Source organism: Oncorhynchus nerka, linkage group LG23, assembly GCF_034236695.1.
Source record: "Oncorhynchus nerka isolate Pitt River linkage group LG23, Oner_Uvic_2.0, whole genome shotgun sequence".
NCBI lineage: Eukaryota > Metazoa > Chordata > Actinopteri > Salmoniformes > Salmonidae > Oncorhynchus > Oncorhynchus nerka.
Window position 1 is genome coordinate 2647439 of NC_088418.1, and position 16063 is coordinate 2663501.

At 44.3% G+C, this 16063-nt stretch overlaps 1 protein-coding gene across 2 annotated transcripts in view; it reads right to left on the reverse strand.

The window, feature by feature from the left end:
• Window positions 1–8908: 8908 nt before the first annotated feature.
• The window catches only part of ggps1 (geranylgeranyl diphosphate synthase 1), a 57386-nt gene continuing 50231 nt past the window's right edge, over window positions 8909–16063 (reverse strand). For both annotated transcript variants that reach the window (XM_065007778.1, XM_065007779.1), the window contains one exon: window positions 8909–9963. In XM_065007778.1, the coding sequence (XP_064863850.1) occupies window positions 9562–9963 (402 nt within the window). In that variant the 3' untranslated portion in view covers window positions 8909–9561. The remainder of the gene's footprint in view (window positions 9964–16063) is intronic.

Below are 16063 nucleotides of genomic sequence, written 5' to 3' on the forward strand. Positions count from 1 at the left end.
GGTTACCAACATTTCCTGGGGTTACCAACATTATTAGAACAGTAAACAAGTCATTACATTATAAAGGCAACATTATAAACTGATTACCAACATTATAAACTGGTTACCAACATTATAAACTGGTTACCAACATTATTAGAACAGTAAACTCTTCCTTATTTATAAACTGGTTCCCAACATTATAAACTGGTTACCAACATTATAAACTGGGGTTTTACCAACATTATTCCTGGTTACCAACATTATAAACTGGTTTATTATTAGAACAGTAAACAAGTAATTATATTATAAACTGGTTCCCAACATTATAAACTCTTACCTGGGGTTTATAAACTGGTTACCAACATTATAAACGGGTTCAACATTATTAGAACAGTAAACAAGTCATTATATTATAAACTGGTTCCCAACATTATAAACTGGTTACCAACATTATAAACTGGTTACCAACATTATAAACTGGTTACCAACATTATTAGAACAGTAAACAAGTCATTACATTATAAACTGGTTACCAACATTATAAACTGGTTACCAACATTATAAACTGGTTACCAACATTATAAACTGATTACCAACATTATAAACTGGTTACCAACATTATTAGAACAGTAAACAAGTCATATTATAAACTGGTTACCAACATTATAAACTAGTTACCAACATTATAAACTGGTTATTTATTATGGATCCCCATTAGTTCCTGTCAAGGCAGCAGCTACTCTTCCTGGGGTTTATTATGGATCCCCATTAGTTCCTGCCAAGGCAGCAGCTACTCTTCCTGGGGTTTATTATGGATCCCCATTAGTTCCTGCCAAGGCAGCAGCTACTCTTCCTGGGGTTTATTATGGGTCCCCATTAGTTCCTGTCAAGGCAGCATCTACTATTCCTGGGGTTTATTATGGATCCCCATTAGTTCCTGCCAAGGCAGCAGCTACTCTTCCTGGGGTTTATTATGGATCCCCATTAGTTCCTGTCAAGGCAGCAGCTACTCTTCCTGGGGTTTATTATGGATCCCCATTAGTTCCTGCCAAGGCAGCAGCTACTCTTCCTGGGGTTTATTATGGATCCCCATTAGTTCCTGTCAAGGCAGCAGCTACTCTTCCTGGGGTTTATTATGGATCCCCATTAGTTCCTGCCAAGGGAACAGCTACTCTTCCTGGGGTTTATTATGGATCCCCATTAGTTCCTGCCAAGGCAGCAGCTACTCTTCCTGGGGTTTATTATGGATCCCCATTAGTTCCTGCCAAGGCAGCAGCTACTCTTCCTGGGGTTTATTATGGATCCCCATTAGTTCCTGTCAAGGCAACAGCTACTCTTCCTGGGGTTTATTATGGATCCCCATTAGTTGTGTCAAGGCAGCAGCTACTCTTCCTGGGGTTTATTATGGATCCCCATTAGTTCCTGTCAAGGCAGCAGCTACTCTTCCTGGGGTTTATTATGGATCCCCATTAGTTCCTGTCAAGGCAGCAGCTACTCTTCCTGGGGTTTATTATGGATCCCCATTAGTTCCTGCCAAGGTAGCAGCTACTCTTCCTGGGGTTTATTATGGATCCCCATTAGTTCCTGCCAAGGGAACAGCTACTCTTCCTGGGGTTTATTATGGATCCCCATTAGTTCCTGTCAAGGCAGCAGCTACTCTTCCTGGGGTTTATTACGGATCCCCATTAGTTCCTGCCAAGGCAGTAGCTACTCTTCCTGGGGTTTATTATGGATCCCCATTAGTTCCTGTCAAGGCAGCAGCTACTCTTCCTGGGGTTTATTATGGGTCCCCATTAGTTCCTGCCAAGGCAGCAGCTACTCTTCCTGGGGTTTATTATAGGTCCCCATTAGTTCCTGTCAAGGCAGCATCTACTATTCCTGGGGTTTATTATGGATCCCCATTAGTTCCTGCCAAGGCAACAGCTACTCTTCCTGGGGTTTATTATGGATCCCCATTAGTTCCTGCCAAGGCAGCAGCTACTCTTCCTGGGGTTTATTATGGATCCCCATTAGTTCCTGCCAAGGTAGCAGCTACTCTTCCTGGGGTTTATTATGGATCCCCATTAGTTCCTGTCAAGGCAGCAGCTACTCTTCCTGGGGTTTATTATGGATCCCCATTAGTTCCTGCCAAGGCAGCAGCTACTCTTCCTGGGGTTTATTATGGGTCCCCATTAGTTCCTGTCAAGGCAGCATCTACTATTCCTGGGGTTTATTATGGATCCCCATTAGTTCCTGCCAAGGCAACAGCTACTCTTCCTGGGGTCCAGCAAAATTAAGGCAGTTTATACATTTAAAAAATATTACAATACATTCACTGATTTTACAACACACTGTGGCTCTATGTAGTACTGTGGAATAGAGTTCCATGTAGTCATGGCTCTATGTAGTACTGTGGAATAGAGTTCCATGTAGTCATGGCTCTATGTAGTACTGTGGAATAGAGTTCCATGTAGTCATGGCTCTATGTAGTACTGTGGAATAGAGTTCCATGTAGTCATGGCTCTATGTAGTACTGTGGAATAGAGTTCCATGTAGTCATGGCTCTATGTAGTACTGTGGAATAGAGTTCCATGTAGTCATGGCTCTATGTTGTACTGTGGAATAGAGTTCCATGTAGTCATGGCTCTATGTAGTACTGTGGAATAGAGTTCCATGTAGTCATGGCTCTATGTAGTACTGTGGAATAGAGTTCCATGTAGTCATGGCTCTATGTAGTACTGTGGAATAGAGTTCCATGTAGTCATGGCTCTATGTAGTACTGTGGAATAGAGTTCCATGTAGTCATGGCTCTATGTAGTACTGTGTACCTCCATTTGTCTGTTCTGGAATTGGGGACTGTAAAGAGACTTCTGGTGGCATGTCTTATGGGGTATGCATGGGTGTCTGAGCTGTGTGCCAGTAGTTTAGACAGACAGCTCAGTGCATTCAACATGTCAACACCTCTCATAAATACAAGTAGTGATGAAGCCAATCTCTCCTCCACTTTGAGCCAGGAGAGATTTACATGTATATTATTAATATTAGCTCTCTGTGTACATCTAAGGGCCAGTCGTGCTGCCCTGTTCTGAGCCAATTGGAATCTTCCCTATTTGTGGCAGCTGACCACATGACTGAACAGTAGTCCAGGTGTGACCAAACTAGGGCCTGTAGGACCTGCCTTGTTGATAGTGTTGTTAAGAAGGTAGAAACTAGGGCCTGTAGGACCTGCCTTGTTGATAGTTTTGTTAAGAAGGTAGAAACTAGGGCCTGTAGGACCTGCCTTGTTGATAGTGTTGTTAAGAAGGCAGAGCAGCACTTTATTATGGACAGACTTCTCCCCATTGACCATTACAGTTTACAATCCAGGGTTACTCCAAGCAGTTTAGTCACCTTAACTTGCTCCATTTCCACATGATTACAATATTTAGTTGAGGTTTTGGGTTTAGTGAATGATTTGTCCCAAATACAATGCTTTTAGTTTTTAGAAATATTTAGGACTAACTTATTCCTTGCCATCCATTCTGAAACTAACTGCAGCTCTTTGTTGAGTGTTGCAGTCATTTCAATCGCTGAAGTAGCTGACATGTATATTGTTGAGTCATCCGCATACATAGACACTCTGCCTTTACTCAAAGCCAGTGGCATGTCGTTAGTAAAGATTGAAAAAAGCGAGGGGCCTAAACAGCTCCCCTGGGGAATTCCTGATTCTAACTGGATTATATTTGAGAGGCTTCCATTAAAGAACACCCTCTGTGTTCTGTTAGACAAGTAACTCTTTATCCACATTATAGCAGGGGGTGTAAAGCCATAACACATACGTTTTTCCAGCAGCAGACTATGATCAACAATGTCAAAAGCTGCACTGAAGTCTAACAAGACAGCCCCCACAATAATTGTATCATCAATTTCTCTCAGCCAATCAGCAATAATTTGTGTAAGTGCTGTTCTTGTTGAATGTCCTTCATTATAAGCGTGTTGAAAGTCTGTTGTCAATTTGTTTACTGTGAAATAGCATTGTATCTGGTCTAACACAACTTTTTCCAGAAGTTTACTAAGGGCTGATTGGTTGGCTATTTAAGCCAGTCGAGGGGGCTTCTCTATTCTTGAGTAGTGGAATGACTTTAGCTTCCCTCCAGGCCTGAGGGCACACGCTCTCTAGTAGGCTTAAATTGAAGATGTGGCAAATGGAAGTGGCAATATCGTCCTCAATTATCCTCAGTAATTTTCCATCCAAGTTGTCAGACACAGGTGGCTTGTCATTTTTGATAGACAACAATACTTTTTTCACTTCTTCCACACATGTCCTGTGTGAATTTAAGTATGCTCCCCCTAATTATCTCCCTCTCCCTCCCTGAGGACCTGAGCCCTGGGACCATGCCTCAGGACTACCTGTCCTGATGACTCCTTGCTGTCGACCAGTCCACCCGGTCGTGCTGCTGCTCCAGTTTCAACTGTTCTGCCTGCGGCTATGGAACCCTGACCTGTTCACCGGACGTGCTACCTGTCACAGACCTGCTGTTTTCATCTCTCTAGAGACAGCAGGAGCGGTAGAGATACTCTTAATGATCGGCTATGAAAAGCCAACTGACATTTACTCCTGAGGTGCTGACTTGTTGCACCCTCGACAACTACTGGGATTATTATTATTTGACCATGCTGGTCATTTATGAACATTTGAACATCTTGGCCATGTTCTATTATAATCTACACCTGGCACAGCCAGAAGAGGACTGGCCACCCCTCATAGCCTGGTTCCTCTCTAGGTTTTTGCCTTTCTAGGGAGTTTTTCCTAGCCACCGTGCTTCTACACCTGCATTGTTTGCTGTTTGGGGTTTTAGGCTGGGTTTCTGTACAGCACTTTGTGACATCAGCTGATGTAAGAAGGGCTTTATAAATACATTTGATTGATATAAAGGGCTATAAACACAGCAGCAATATACACATTAACCTCATGCTGGAGAGAGAGAGAAACTAAATTATTGAGATTGACAAATTTGACAAGATTTATGGCAGCCTCTCTCTCTGGCCTGGTGAAGCTGTATTCTGAATTCGTAGGCTGAAGATCTTATCCGATTTGCCCAAAGGTCATAAATTACTCTGCACATGCTTGATGAATTCTAGAACTCGAGTTGAGGGAGCGTGAAATTGACATGCTGATTGCAGGAATATCCACCAGAGCTGTTGCCAGATAATTTAATGTTAATTTCTCTACCATAAGCCGCCTCCAGCATCGTTTTAGTGTACGTATAATGCAATTGTGTACAACGAACACAATTGCATTTTAGTAATGGTGATTTGAATGCACACATATACTGTGATGAGATCCTGAGGCCCATTGTCGTACCATTCATCCTCTACCATCACCTCCAGTTTCAGCATGATAATGCACGACCCCATGTCGCAAGGATCTGTACACAATTCCTGGAAGCTGAAAATGTCCCAGTTCTTCCATTGCCTGCATACTCAGACAGCTCACACATTGAGCATGTTTGGGATGCTCTGGATCGACGTGTACGACAGCGTGTTCCAGTTTCCGCCAATATCCAGCAACGTCACACAGCCATTGAAGAGGAGTGGGACAACATTCCACAGGCCACAATCGACAACAACCTGGAGATGTGTCGTGCTGCATGAGGCAAATGGTCACAACAGATACTGACGGGTTCTCTGAGTCACAGTGACCAAGATATGCATATCTGTATTCCCAGTCATGTAAAATCCCAAGATCAGGGCCAAATGACTGATTTCCTTTTATGAACTATTTGTTCAGTATGTGATTATTGCTAATTGCTAAAAGTTTTTTCAATGTTCATACTTTGAGTAAAAGTAAAAATAGAAAGTTACTCAAGTTAAAGTCACCCAGTAAAATACTAAGTAAGTATTTTTAAATGTCAAAAGTATAAATCATTTAAAATGTCTTATAACCAGATGACAAGATGACACAATTATTTTAAAAATGTATTTACAGATTGCCAGGGTCACAGTTCAACACTTTGTAATTTACAAACGAAGCATGCGTGTTTAGTGAGTCTGCCAGATCAGAGACAGTAGGGATGTTCTCTTGATAAGTGTGTGAATTAGACAATTTTCCCAGGCAAGTAAGTTAAGAACAAATTCTTATTTACAATGACGGCCTACCGGGGAACTGCCTTGTTCAGGGGCAGAACAACAGATTTTTACCTTGTCAGCTCGGGGATTCGATCTAGCAACCTTTCGGTTACTGGCCCAACGCTCACTAGGCTACCTGCCGCCTCTACGCTCTAACCACTAGGCCGCCCCTTTTGGGTGTCAGGGAAAATTTAAGGAGTAAAAAGTACATTATTTTCTTTAGGAATGTAGTGGAGTAAAAGTTGTCAAAAATATAAATAGTAAAGTACAGATACCCCCCAAAAACGACTTAAGTAGTACTTACTACTACATAAGTACTTTACACCTCTACATATTACCACAAACCATGAAACCCCCCGAATAATGAACTCACATTTCGATGCACACACACGAATAGCTGAATGTTAATGTCCTCAGAAACCGTGCAACGATGATAACACTCTGACCTGAATGGGAGGGTGCAGTGTTTCCAAGCGTGCTGTTGGGTTGAGAATGGCAGCGCTACGATGGATGAGTGAAAACTAGTTCGACTGAGCAGCGAAACCCAGGGGACTGTGAAGGGGAAGTTGGGTAGAGAGCAGGAGGAGGAGGATGGCCTTTAAAAAAAATTTGTTTTAGATACATTTGACCTTATGATCGCTTGAGACAAATGTGAAACCAGTCATCAATGGCAACACGCGGAAGCATATCAACTTACAGTATCAACTTTTCTAACCCTATTGCAGGGGCGGAGTCACTGGCTTACTGGTGCTCTTTCATGCCGTCCCTAGGAGGGGTGCATCACTTGAGTGGGTTGAGTCGCTGATGTGATCTTCCTGTCTGGGTTGGCGCCCCCCCCTTGGGTTGTGCCGTGGCGGAGATCTTTGTGGGCTATACTCTGCCTTGTCTCAGGATGGTAAGTTGGTGGTTGAAGATATCCCTCTAGTGGTGTGGCGGCTGTGCTTTGGCAAAGTGGGTGGGGTTATATCCTTCCTGTTTGGCCCTGTCCGGGGGTGTCCTCGGATGGGGCCACAGTGTCTCCTGACCCCTCCTGTCTCAGCCTCCAGTATTCATGCTGCAGTAGTTTATGTGTCGGGGGGCTAGGGTCAGTTTGTTATATCTGGAGTACTTCTCCTGTCCTATTCGGTGTCCTGTGTGAATCTAAGTGTGCGTTCTCTAATTCTCTCCTTCTCTCTTTCTTTCTCTCTCTCGGAGGACCTGAGACCTAGGACCATGCCCCAGGACTACCTGACATGATGACTCCTTGCTGTCCCCAGTCCACCTGACTGTGCTGCTGCTCCAGTTTCAACTGTTCTGCCTTACTATTATTCGACCATGCTGGTCATTTATGAACATTTGAACATCTTGGCCATGTTCTGTTATAATCTCCACCCGGCACAGCCAGAAGAGGACTGGCCACCCCACATAGCCTGGTTCCTCTCTAGGTTTCTTCCTAGGTTTTGGCCTTTCTAGGGAGTTTTTCCTAGCCACCGTGCTTCTACACCTGCATTGCTTGCTGTTTGGGCTTTTAGGCTGGGTTTCTGTACAGCACTTTGAGATATCAGCTGATGTAAGAAGGGCTTTATAAATATAAAGGGCTTTATAAATTTGATTTGATCTTTCCCCCACAGTGAACTTTATGAGAATGCTGCCATTGTGCAGAATATAAAATAATAATATTCTATGGCCTTTTAAGTTGAAGGGATGAAAACTTGGAAATGCAAACCAAATGGGTACATGCATGTGCTGAAGATGTTATACCAAATGTTTCCTTTAGGCACTCTACAGAGTTTTACATGATACACCCTGACTCTCTGTTTCCTATTTCTACCATGTTAAATATTATACATCATTATTAGTAGACCTAATAAAACACACATACTTAATTGAACATTATGGTAAAGTTTAGATTTCTGCATAAATAGACCAAATTGTAATTATTTTTCATGAGATTGCCATGACCAGTTATTTGTTTATATTTTTTTGAAAAGCCTGGAACTCACCTCTCTGGTGAACATAGTTATAAATCGCTGAGGTGTACTCACGTCTGAGGTGTACTCACGCCTGAGGTGTACTCACGCCTGAGGTGTACTCACGCCTGAGGTGTACTCACGTCTGAGGTGTACTCACGCCTGAGGTGTACTCACGCCTGAGGTGTACTCACGCCTGAGGTGTACTCACGCCTGAGGTGTACTCACGTCTGAGCTGTACTCACGTCTGAGGGCACAAGCTCAAATGCATGACAAATATAATGAAAATATGAAAAACCAAATGTTTTCCGATTCAACAAAAGTATAGGGCTTGCAATGACTGTTACTATATTGAGAAAAAGCATTTCAGTCACATTATAAAACAACTTATACAATTTCACATTATAACTTTCAGGTAACTAAAATAAATAAGGATCCTACTTAGTGATACACGATAAAATATGTTGGCCATCAAGTGGAGAGGGTTTTCAGCAGTTGAATTCAAAATTATTCAGGGCGTATTAAAAAGGGAGCCACACCTGCATAAGGTCAAGTCAATACCACCTACTGAGAAGTGTGTAGGAAAGGCTTACATTTCCCAAGTCTAAATCGGGCCCTTTGTGACTCGTCTCAGTCCCTTAAGGTGCCACTTGGGACCCAGACCCCTAGCCTGGTGTAGCAGGGACCGGTCTGGTTGGGAGGATCCCAACAGTAGCAAGTGTTAGAGAGGACTATCCTGGCTCAGGGCTGGATTCAATTAGTATTTCTGATTCAGCCAACATGTCGAGTTTATCGTGTAGGCAGTCTCTGCATACGTGGGAACATTGATTCAAATGTTTAAAAAAAACTGCCATGAGGATTTAATCCTGCCCAAAATAAATGAAATGCCATTTGTCAAAAAAAAAGTTTTTATTCAATAAATTCATGTTTGTTACATATAAGCCATATGCAATGTACAGTATCAACGTAAACAAATGTAATAACGTGGAGAACGTTCTGTGTCGCAGGGTGAATCTGGAGACACTAAGTGTTGAACTAGAAACACACCTCAACTTTAGGTGAAGCTAGCAGACAATAACCAAACACGTTGATAGAACATTCATTCATCTAACACACACCGAACACCACACTCTGGTTGTACCTTCCTCAGAAAGCTGACCTCATATTTTCCTCTACACCTCATTGACACTTGGCATTCACTAAAGCCGGGAAACTCATTTCCATTTAGTATTGAAATTTTAAAAAATGTTAAAAAAAAATCTAAACTTGAAGCTGCAAGTAACACTTACAATTTTTAAAGATTTTGTAGAGACAGCGTTCTTCTGACAAGTCCATGTGATGAACATATCTCCTCTTCTCCATATGTATAATCATGTGTTGTGTTTGACATTTGTCTAGAGTACGACTAGAAAGACAAGGACAAAGCTGTGAGTTCTTGGTTTTGGTATAGTTGTCATGCTCAGGGGGACTCTGTATAATCCAGCCGTGCGACAGTGTTCTGTGTGGCTGGACTGCGGCTCTGACTCATGTCTGGTAGATGTGGTCAGTCCTCTTCAGGGACAGATTTTGTCTCAGGCTCCCTAAACATCTTACTGAGGTGTTTCACCAACGCCTCCAGCTCAGGGTTTCCCCCCAGATCAGTGATAAGGCGGTATGCCTCGACCTCCAGCCCTCTCAGGGTCTCTCTGGTGTAGGCGAAGGAGCCCGCCTTCTCCAGGTAGTCCACACAGTACCTCTTAATGTCCACGTTCTCCGTCCTCTGTCTCAGGATGTTCTGAACCTGAGTGCTCTCTGGACGGGACCAGATGGCATGGATGGTGGGGAAAGAGAACTTCCCCTCGGTCAGATCCTCACAGAAGGACTTGTTCTCACTGTACTCTGTAGAGTTCAGGTTGGCGTAGTCGTCTCTGATCTGGAAGAAGAGTCCTAACGTATCCAGGAGAGGCTAGAGGGGTCAAAAGTCAAAATCAAATGAAAACTTCAGAAAGTTTAACATTTTTTTTATAAAGCAGTTGTCACAAAGTGCTTAACAGATATCCCACCTAACCCTAACCCTCACAAAGTGCTTAACAGATATCCCACCTAACCCTAACCCTCACAAAGTGCTTAACAGATATCCCACCTAACCCTAACCCTCACAAAGTGCTTAACAGATATCCCACCTAACCCTAACCCTCACAAAGTGCTTAACAGATATCCCACCTAACCCTAACCCTCACAAAGTGCTTAACAGATATCCCACCTAACCCTAACCCTCACAAAGTGCTTAACAGATATCCCACCTAACCCTAACCCTCACAAAGTGTGATATCCCACCTAACCCTAACCCTCTTAACAGATATCCCACCTAACCCTAACCCTCACAAAGTGCTTAACAGATATCCCACCTAACCCTAACCCTCACAAAGTGCTTAACAGATATCCCACCTAACCCTCACAAAGTGCTTAACAGATATCCCACCTAACCCTAACCCTCAGTGCTTAACAAAGTGCTTAACAGATATCCCACCTAACCCTAACCCTCACAAAGTGCTTAACAGATATCCCACCTAACCCTAACCCTCACAAAGTGCTTAACAGATATCCCACCTAACCCTAACCTCACAAAGTGCTTAACAGATAACCCTCCCACCTAACCCTAACCCTCACAAAGTGCTTAACAGATATCCCACCTAACCCTCACCTAACCCTCACAAAGTGCTTAACAGATATCCCACCTAACCCTAACCCTCACAAAGTTTAACAGATATCCCACCTAACCCTAACTAGTTTCAACAGATATCCCACTAACCCTAACCCTCCCTAACTACCCTAACCCTCACAAAGTTCAACAGATATCCCACCTAACCCTAACCCTCACAAAGTTTAACAGATATCCCACCTAACCCTAACCCTCACAAAGTGCTTAACAGATATCCCACCTAACCCTAACCTCACAAAGTGCTTAACAGATATCCCACCTAACCCTAACCCTCACAAAGTGCTTAACAGATATCCCAGATAACCCTCAAAGTGCTTAACAGATATCCCACCTAACCCTAACCCTCACAAAGTGCTTAACAGATATCCCACCTAACCCTAACCCTCAGTGCTTAACAGATATCCCACAACCCTAACCCTCACAAAGTGCTTAACAGATATCCCACCTAACCCTAACCCTCACAAAGTGATATCCCACCTTAACAGATATCCCACCTAACCCTAACCCTCACAAAGTGCTTAACAGATATCCCACCTAACCCTAACCCTCCAAAGTGCTTAACAGAACCCTAACCTAACCCTCACAAAGTGCTTAACAGATATCCCACCTAACCTAACCTCACAAAGTGCTTAACAGATATCCCACCTAACCCTAACCCTCACAAAGTGCTTAACAGATATCCCACCTAACCCTAACCCTCACAAAGTGCTTAACAGATATCCCTAACCTAACCCTAACCCTCACAAAGTGCTTAACAGATATCCCACCTAACCCTAACCCTCACAAAGTGCTTAACAGATATCCCACCTAACCCTAACCCTCACAAAGTGCTTAACAGATATCCACCTAACCTAACCCTATACCCTAACCTAACCCTCACAAAGTGCTTAACAGATATCCCACCTTAACCTCACAAAGTGCTTAACAGATATCCCACCTAACCCTAACCCTCACAAAGTGCTTAACAGATATCCCACCTAACCCTAACCCTCACAAAGTGCTTAACAGATATCCCACCTAACCCTAACCCTCACTAACAGAACCTAACCCTAACCTCACAAAGTGCTTAACAGATATCCCACCTAACCCTAACCCTCACAAAGTGCTTAACAGATATCCCACCTAACCCTAACCCTAACCCTCACAAAGTGCTTAACAGATATCCCACCTAACCCTAACCCTCACAAAGTGCTTAACAGATATCCCACCTAACCCTAACCCTCACAAAGTGCTTAACAGATATCCCACCTAACCCTAACCCTCACAAAGTGCTTCACCTAACCCTAACCCTCACAAAGTGCTTAACAGATATCCCACCTAACCCCTAACCCTCACAAAGTGCTTAACAGATATCCCACCTAACCCTAACCTCACAAAGTGCTTAGAGATATCCCTAACCCTAACCCTCACAAAGTGCTTAACAGATATCCCAACCCTAACCCTCACAAAGTGCTTAACAGATATCCCACCTATCCCTAACCCTCACAAAGTGCTTAACAGATATCCCACCTAATCCCTAACCCTCACAAAGTGCTTAACAGATATCCCACCTAACCCTAAACTCACAAAGTTTAACAGAGACCCTAACCCTCACAAAGTGCTTAACAGATATCCCACCTATCCCTAACCCTCACAAAGTGCTTAACAGATATCCCACCTATCCCTAACCCTCACAAAGTGCTTAACAGATATCCCACCTATCCCTAACCCTCACAAAGTGCTTAACAGATATCCCACCTATACCTAACCCTCACAAAGTGCTTAACAGATATCCCACCTAACCCTAACTTAACAGTTTCACAAACAGATATCCCACCTATCCCTAGTGCTTAACAGATATCCCACCTATCCCTAACTAGTTTCAACAGATATCCCACCTATCCCTTTCAACAGATATCCACCTATCCCTAACTAGTTTCAACAGATATCCCACCTATCCCTAACTAGTTTCAACAGATATCCCACCTATCCCTAACTAGTTTCAACAGATATCCCACCTATCCCTAACTAGGATAGCTTAACAGATATCCCACCTAACCCTAACCTCACAAAGTGCTTAACAGATATCCCACCTAAATGGAGATATCCCACCTATCCCAACCCTCACAAAGTGCTAACGCCTCCCTGCGGACCTGGCATCCTTTCCTCCCTCCTCTCCACATTTTCCTCTTCTGTCTCTGCTGCTAAAGCCACTTTCTACCACTCTAAATTCCAAGCATCTGCCTCTAACCCTAGGAAGCTCTTTGCCACCTTCTCCTCCCTCCTGAATCCTCCTCCCTCCTGAATCCTCCCTCCCCTCCTCCCTCTCTGCAGATGACTTCGTCAACCATTTTGAAAAGAAGGTCGACGACATCCGATCCTCGTTTGCTAAGTCAAACGACACCGCTGGTTCTGCTCACACTGCCCTACCCTGTGCTCTGACCTCTTTCTCCCCTCTCTCTCCAGATGAAATCTCGCGTCTTGTGACGGCCGGCGCCCAACAACCTGCCCGCTTGACCCTATCCCCTCCTCTCTTCTCCAGACCATTTCCGGAGACCTTCTCCCTTACCTCACCTCGCTCATCAACTCATCCCTGACCGCAGGCTACGTCCCTTCCGTCTTCAAGAGAGCGAGAGTTGCACCCCTTCTGAAAAAACCTACACTCGATCCCTCCGATGTCAACAACTACAGACCAGTATCCCTTCTTTCTTTTCTCTCCAAAACTCTTGAACGTGCCGTCCTTGGCCAGCTCTCCCGCTATCTCTCTCAGAATGACCTTCTTGATCCAAATCAGTCAGGTTTCAAGACTAGTCATTCAACTGAGACTGCTCTTCTCTGTATCACGGAGGCGCTCCGCACTGCTAAAGCTAACTCTCTCTCCTCTGCTCTCATCCTTCTAGACCTATCGGCTGCCTTCGATACTGTGAACCATCAGATCCTCCTCTCCACCCTCTCAGAGTTGGGCATCTCCGGCGCGGCCCACGCTTGGATTGCGTCCCCTACCTGACAGGTCGCTCCTACCAGGTGGCGTGGCGAGAATCTGTCTCCTCACCACGTGCTCTCACCACTGGTGTCCCCCAGGGCTCTGTTCTAGGCCCTCTCCTATTCTCGCTATACACCAAGTCACTTGGCTCTGTCATAACCTCACATGGTCTCTCCTATCATTGCTATGCAGACGACACACAATTAATCTTCTCCTTTCCCCCTTCTGATGACCAGGTGGCGAATCGCATCTCTGCATGTCTGGCAGACATATCAGTGTGGATGACGGATCACCACCTCAAGCTGAACCTCGGCAAGACGGAGCTGCTCTTCCTCCCGGGAAGGACTGCCCGTTCCATGATCTCGCCATCACGGTTGACAACTCCATTGTGTCCTCCTCCCAGAGCGCTAAGAACCTTGGCGTGATCCTGGACAACACCCTGTCGTTCTCAAATAACATCAAGGCGGTGGCCCGTTCCTGTAGGTTCATGCTCTACAACATCCGCAGAAGTACGACCCTGCCTCACACAGGAAGCGGCGCAGGTCCTAATCCAGGCACTTGTCATCTCCCGTCTGGATTACTGCAACTCGCTGTTGGCTGGGCTCCCTGCCTGTGCCATTAAACCCCTACAACTCATCCAGAACGCCGCAGCCCGTCTGGTGTTCAACCTTCCCAAGTTCTCTCACGTCACCCCGCTCCTCCGCTCTCTCCACTGGCTTCCAGTTGAAGCTCGCATCCGCTACAAGACCATGGTGCTTGCCTACGGAGCTGTGAGGGGAACTGCACCTCAGTACCTCCAGGCTCTGATCAGGCCCTACACCCAAACAAGGGCACTGCGTTCATCCACCTCTGGCCTGCTCGCCTCCCTACCACTGAGGAAGTACAGTTCCCGCTCAGCCCAGTCAAAACTGTTCGCTGCTCTGGCCCCCCAATGGTGGAACAAACTCCCTCACGACGCCAGGACAGCGGAGTCAATCACCACCTTCCGGAGACACCTGAAACCCCACCTCTTTAAGGAATACCTAGGATAGGATAAAGTAATCCTTCTCACCCCCTTAAAAGATTTAGATGCACTATTGTAAAGTGGCTGTTCCACTGGATGTCATAAGGTGAATGCACCAATTTGTAAGTCGCTCTGGATAAGAGCGTCTGCTAAATGACTTAAATGTAAATGTAGTTTCAACAGGTATCCCGCCTATCCCTAACTAGTTTCAACAGATATCCTGCCTATCCCTAACTAGTTTCAACAGATATCCCTAACTAGTTAACAGATATCCCACCTATCCCTAACTAGTTAACAGATATCCCACCTATCCCTAACTAGTTAACAGATATCCCTAACTAGTTAACAGATATCCCACCTATCCCTAACTAGTTAACAGATATCCCACCTATCCCTAACTAGTTAACAGATATCCCACCTATCCCTAACTAGTTAACAGATATCCCACCTATCCCTAACTAGTTTCAACAGATATCCCACCTATCCCTAACTAGTTTCAACAGATATCCCACCTATCCCTAACTAGTTTCAACAGATATCCTGCCTATCCCTAACTAGTTTCAACAGATATCCCACCTATCCCTAACTAGTTTCAACAGATATCCCTAACTAGTTTCAACAGATATCCCACCTATCCCTAACTAGTTTCAACAGATATCCCACCTATCCCTAACTAGTTTCAACAGATATCCTGCCTATCCCTAACTAGTTTCAACAGATATCCCACCTATCCCTAACTAGTTTCAACAGATATCCCTAACTAGTTAACAGATATCCCACCTATCCCTAACTAGTTTCAACAGATATCCTGCCTATCCCTAACTAGTTTCAACAGATATCCCTAACTAGTTAACAGATATCCCACCTATCCCTAACTAGTTTCAACAGATATCCACCTATCCCTAACTAGTTTCAACAGATATCCCACCTATCCCTAACTAGTTTCAACAGATATCCCACCTATCCCTAACTAGTTTCAACAGATATCCCACCTATCCCTAACTAGTTTCAACAGATATCCTGCCTATCCCTAACTAGTTTCAACAGATATCCCTAACTAGTTTCAACAGATATCCCACCTATCCCTAACTAGTTTCAACAGATATCCCACCTATCCCTAACTAGTTTCAACAGATATCCTGCCTATCCCTAACTAGTTTCAACAGATATCCCACCTATCCCTAACTAGTTTCAACAGATATCCCACCTATCCCTAACTAGTTTCAACAGATATCCTGCCTATCCCTAACTAGTTTCAACAGATATCCCTAACTAGTTTCAACAGATATCCCACCTATCCCTAACTAGTTTCAACAGATATCCCACCTATCCCTAACTAGTTTCAACAGAACTAGTTTCAACAGATATCCCACCTATCC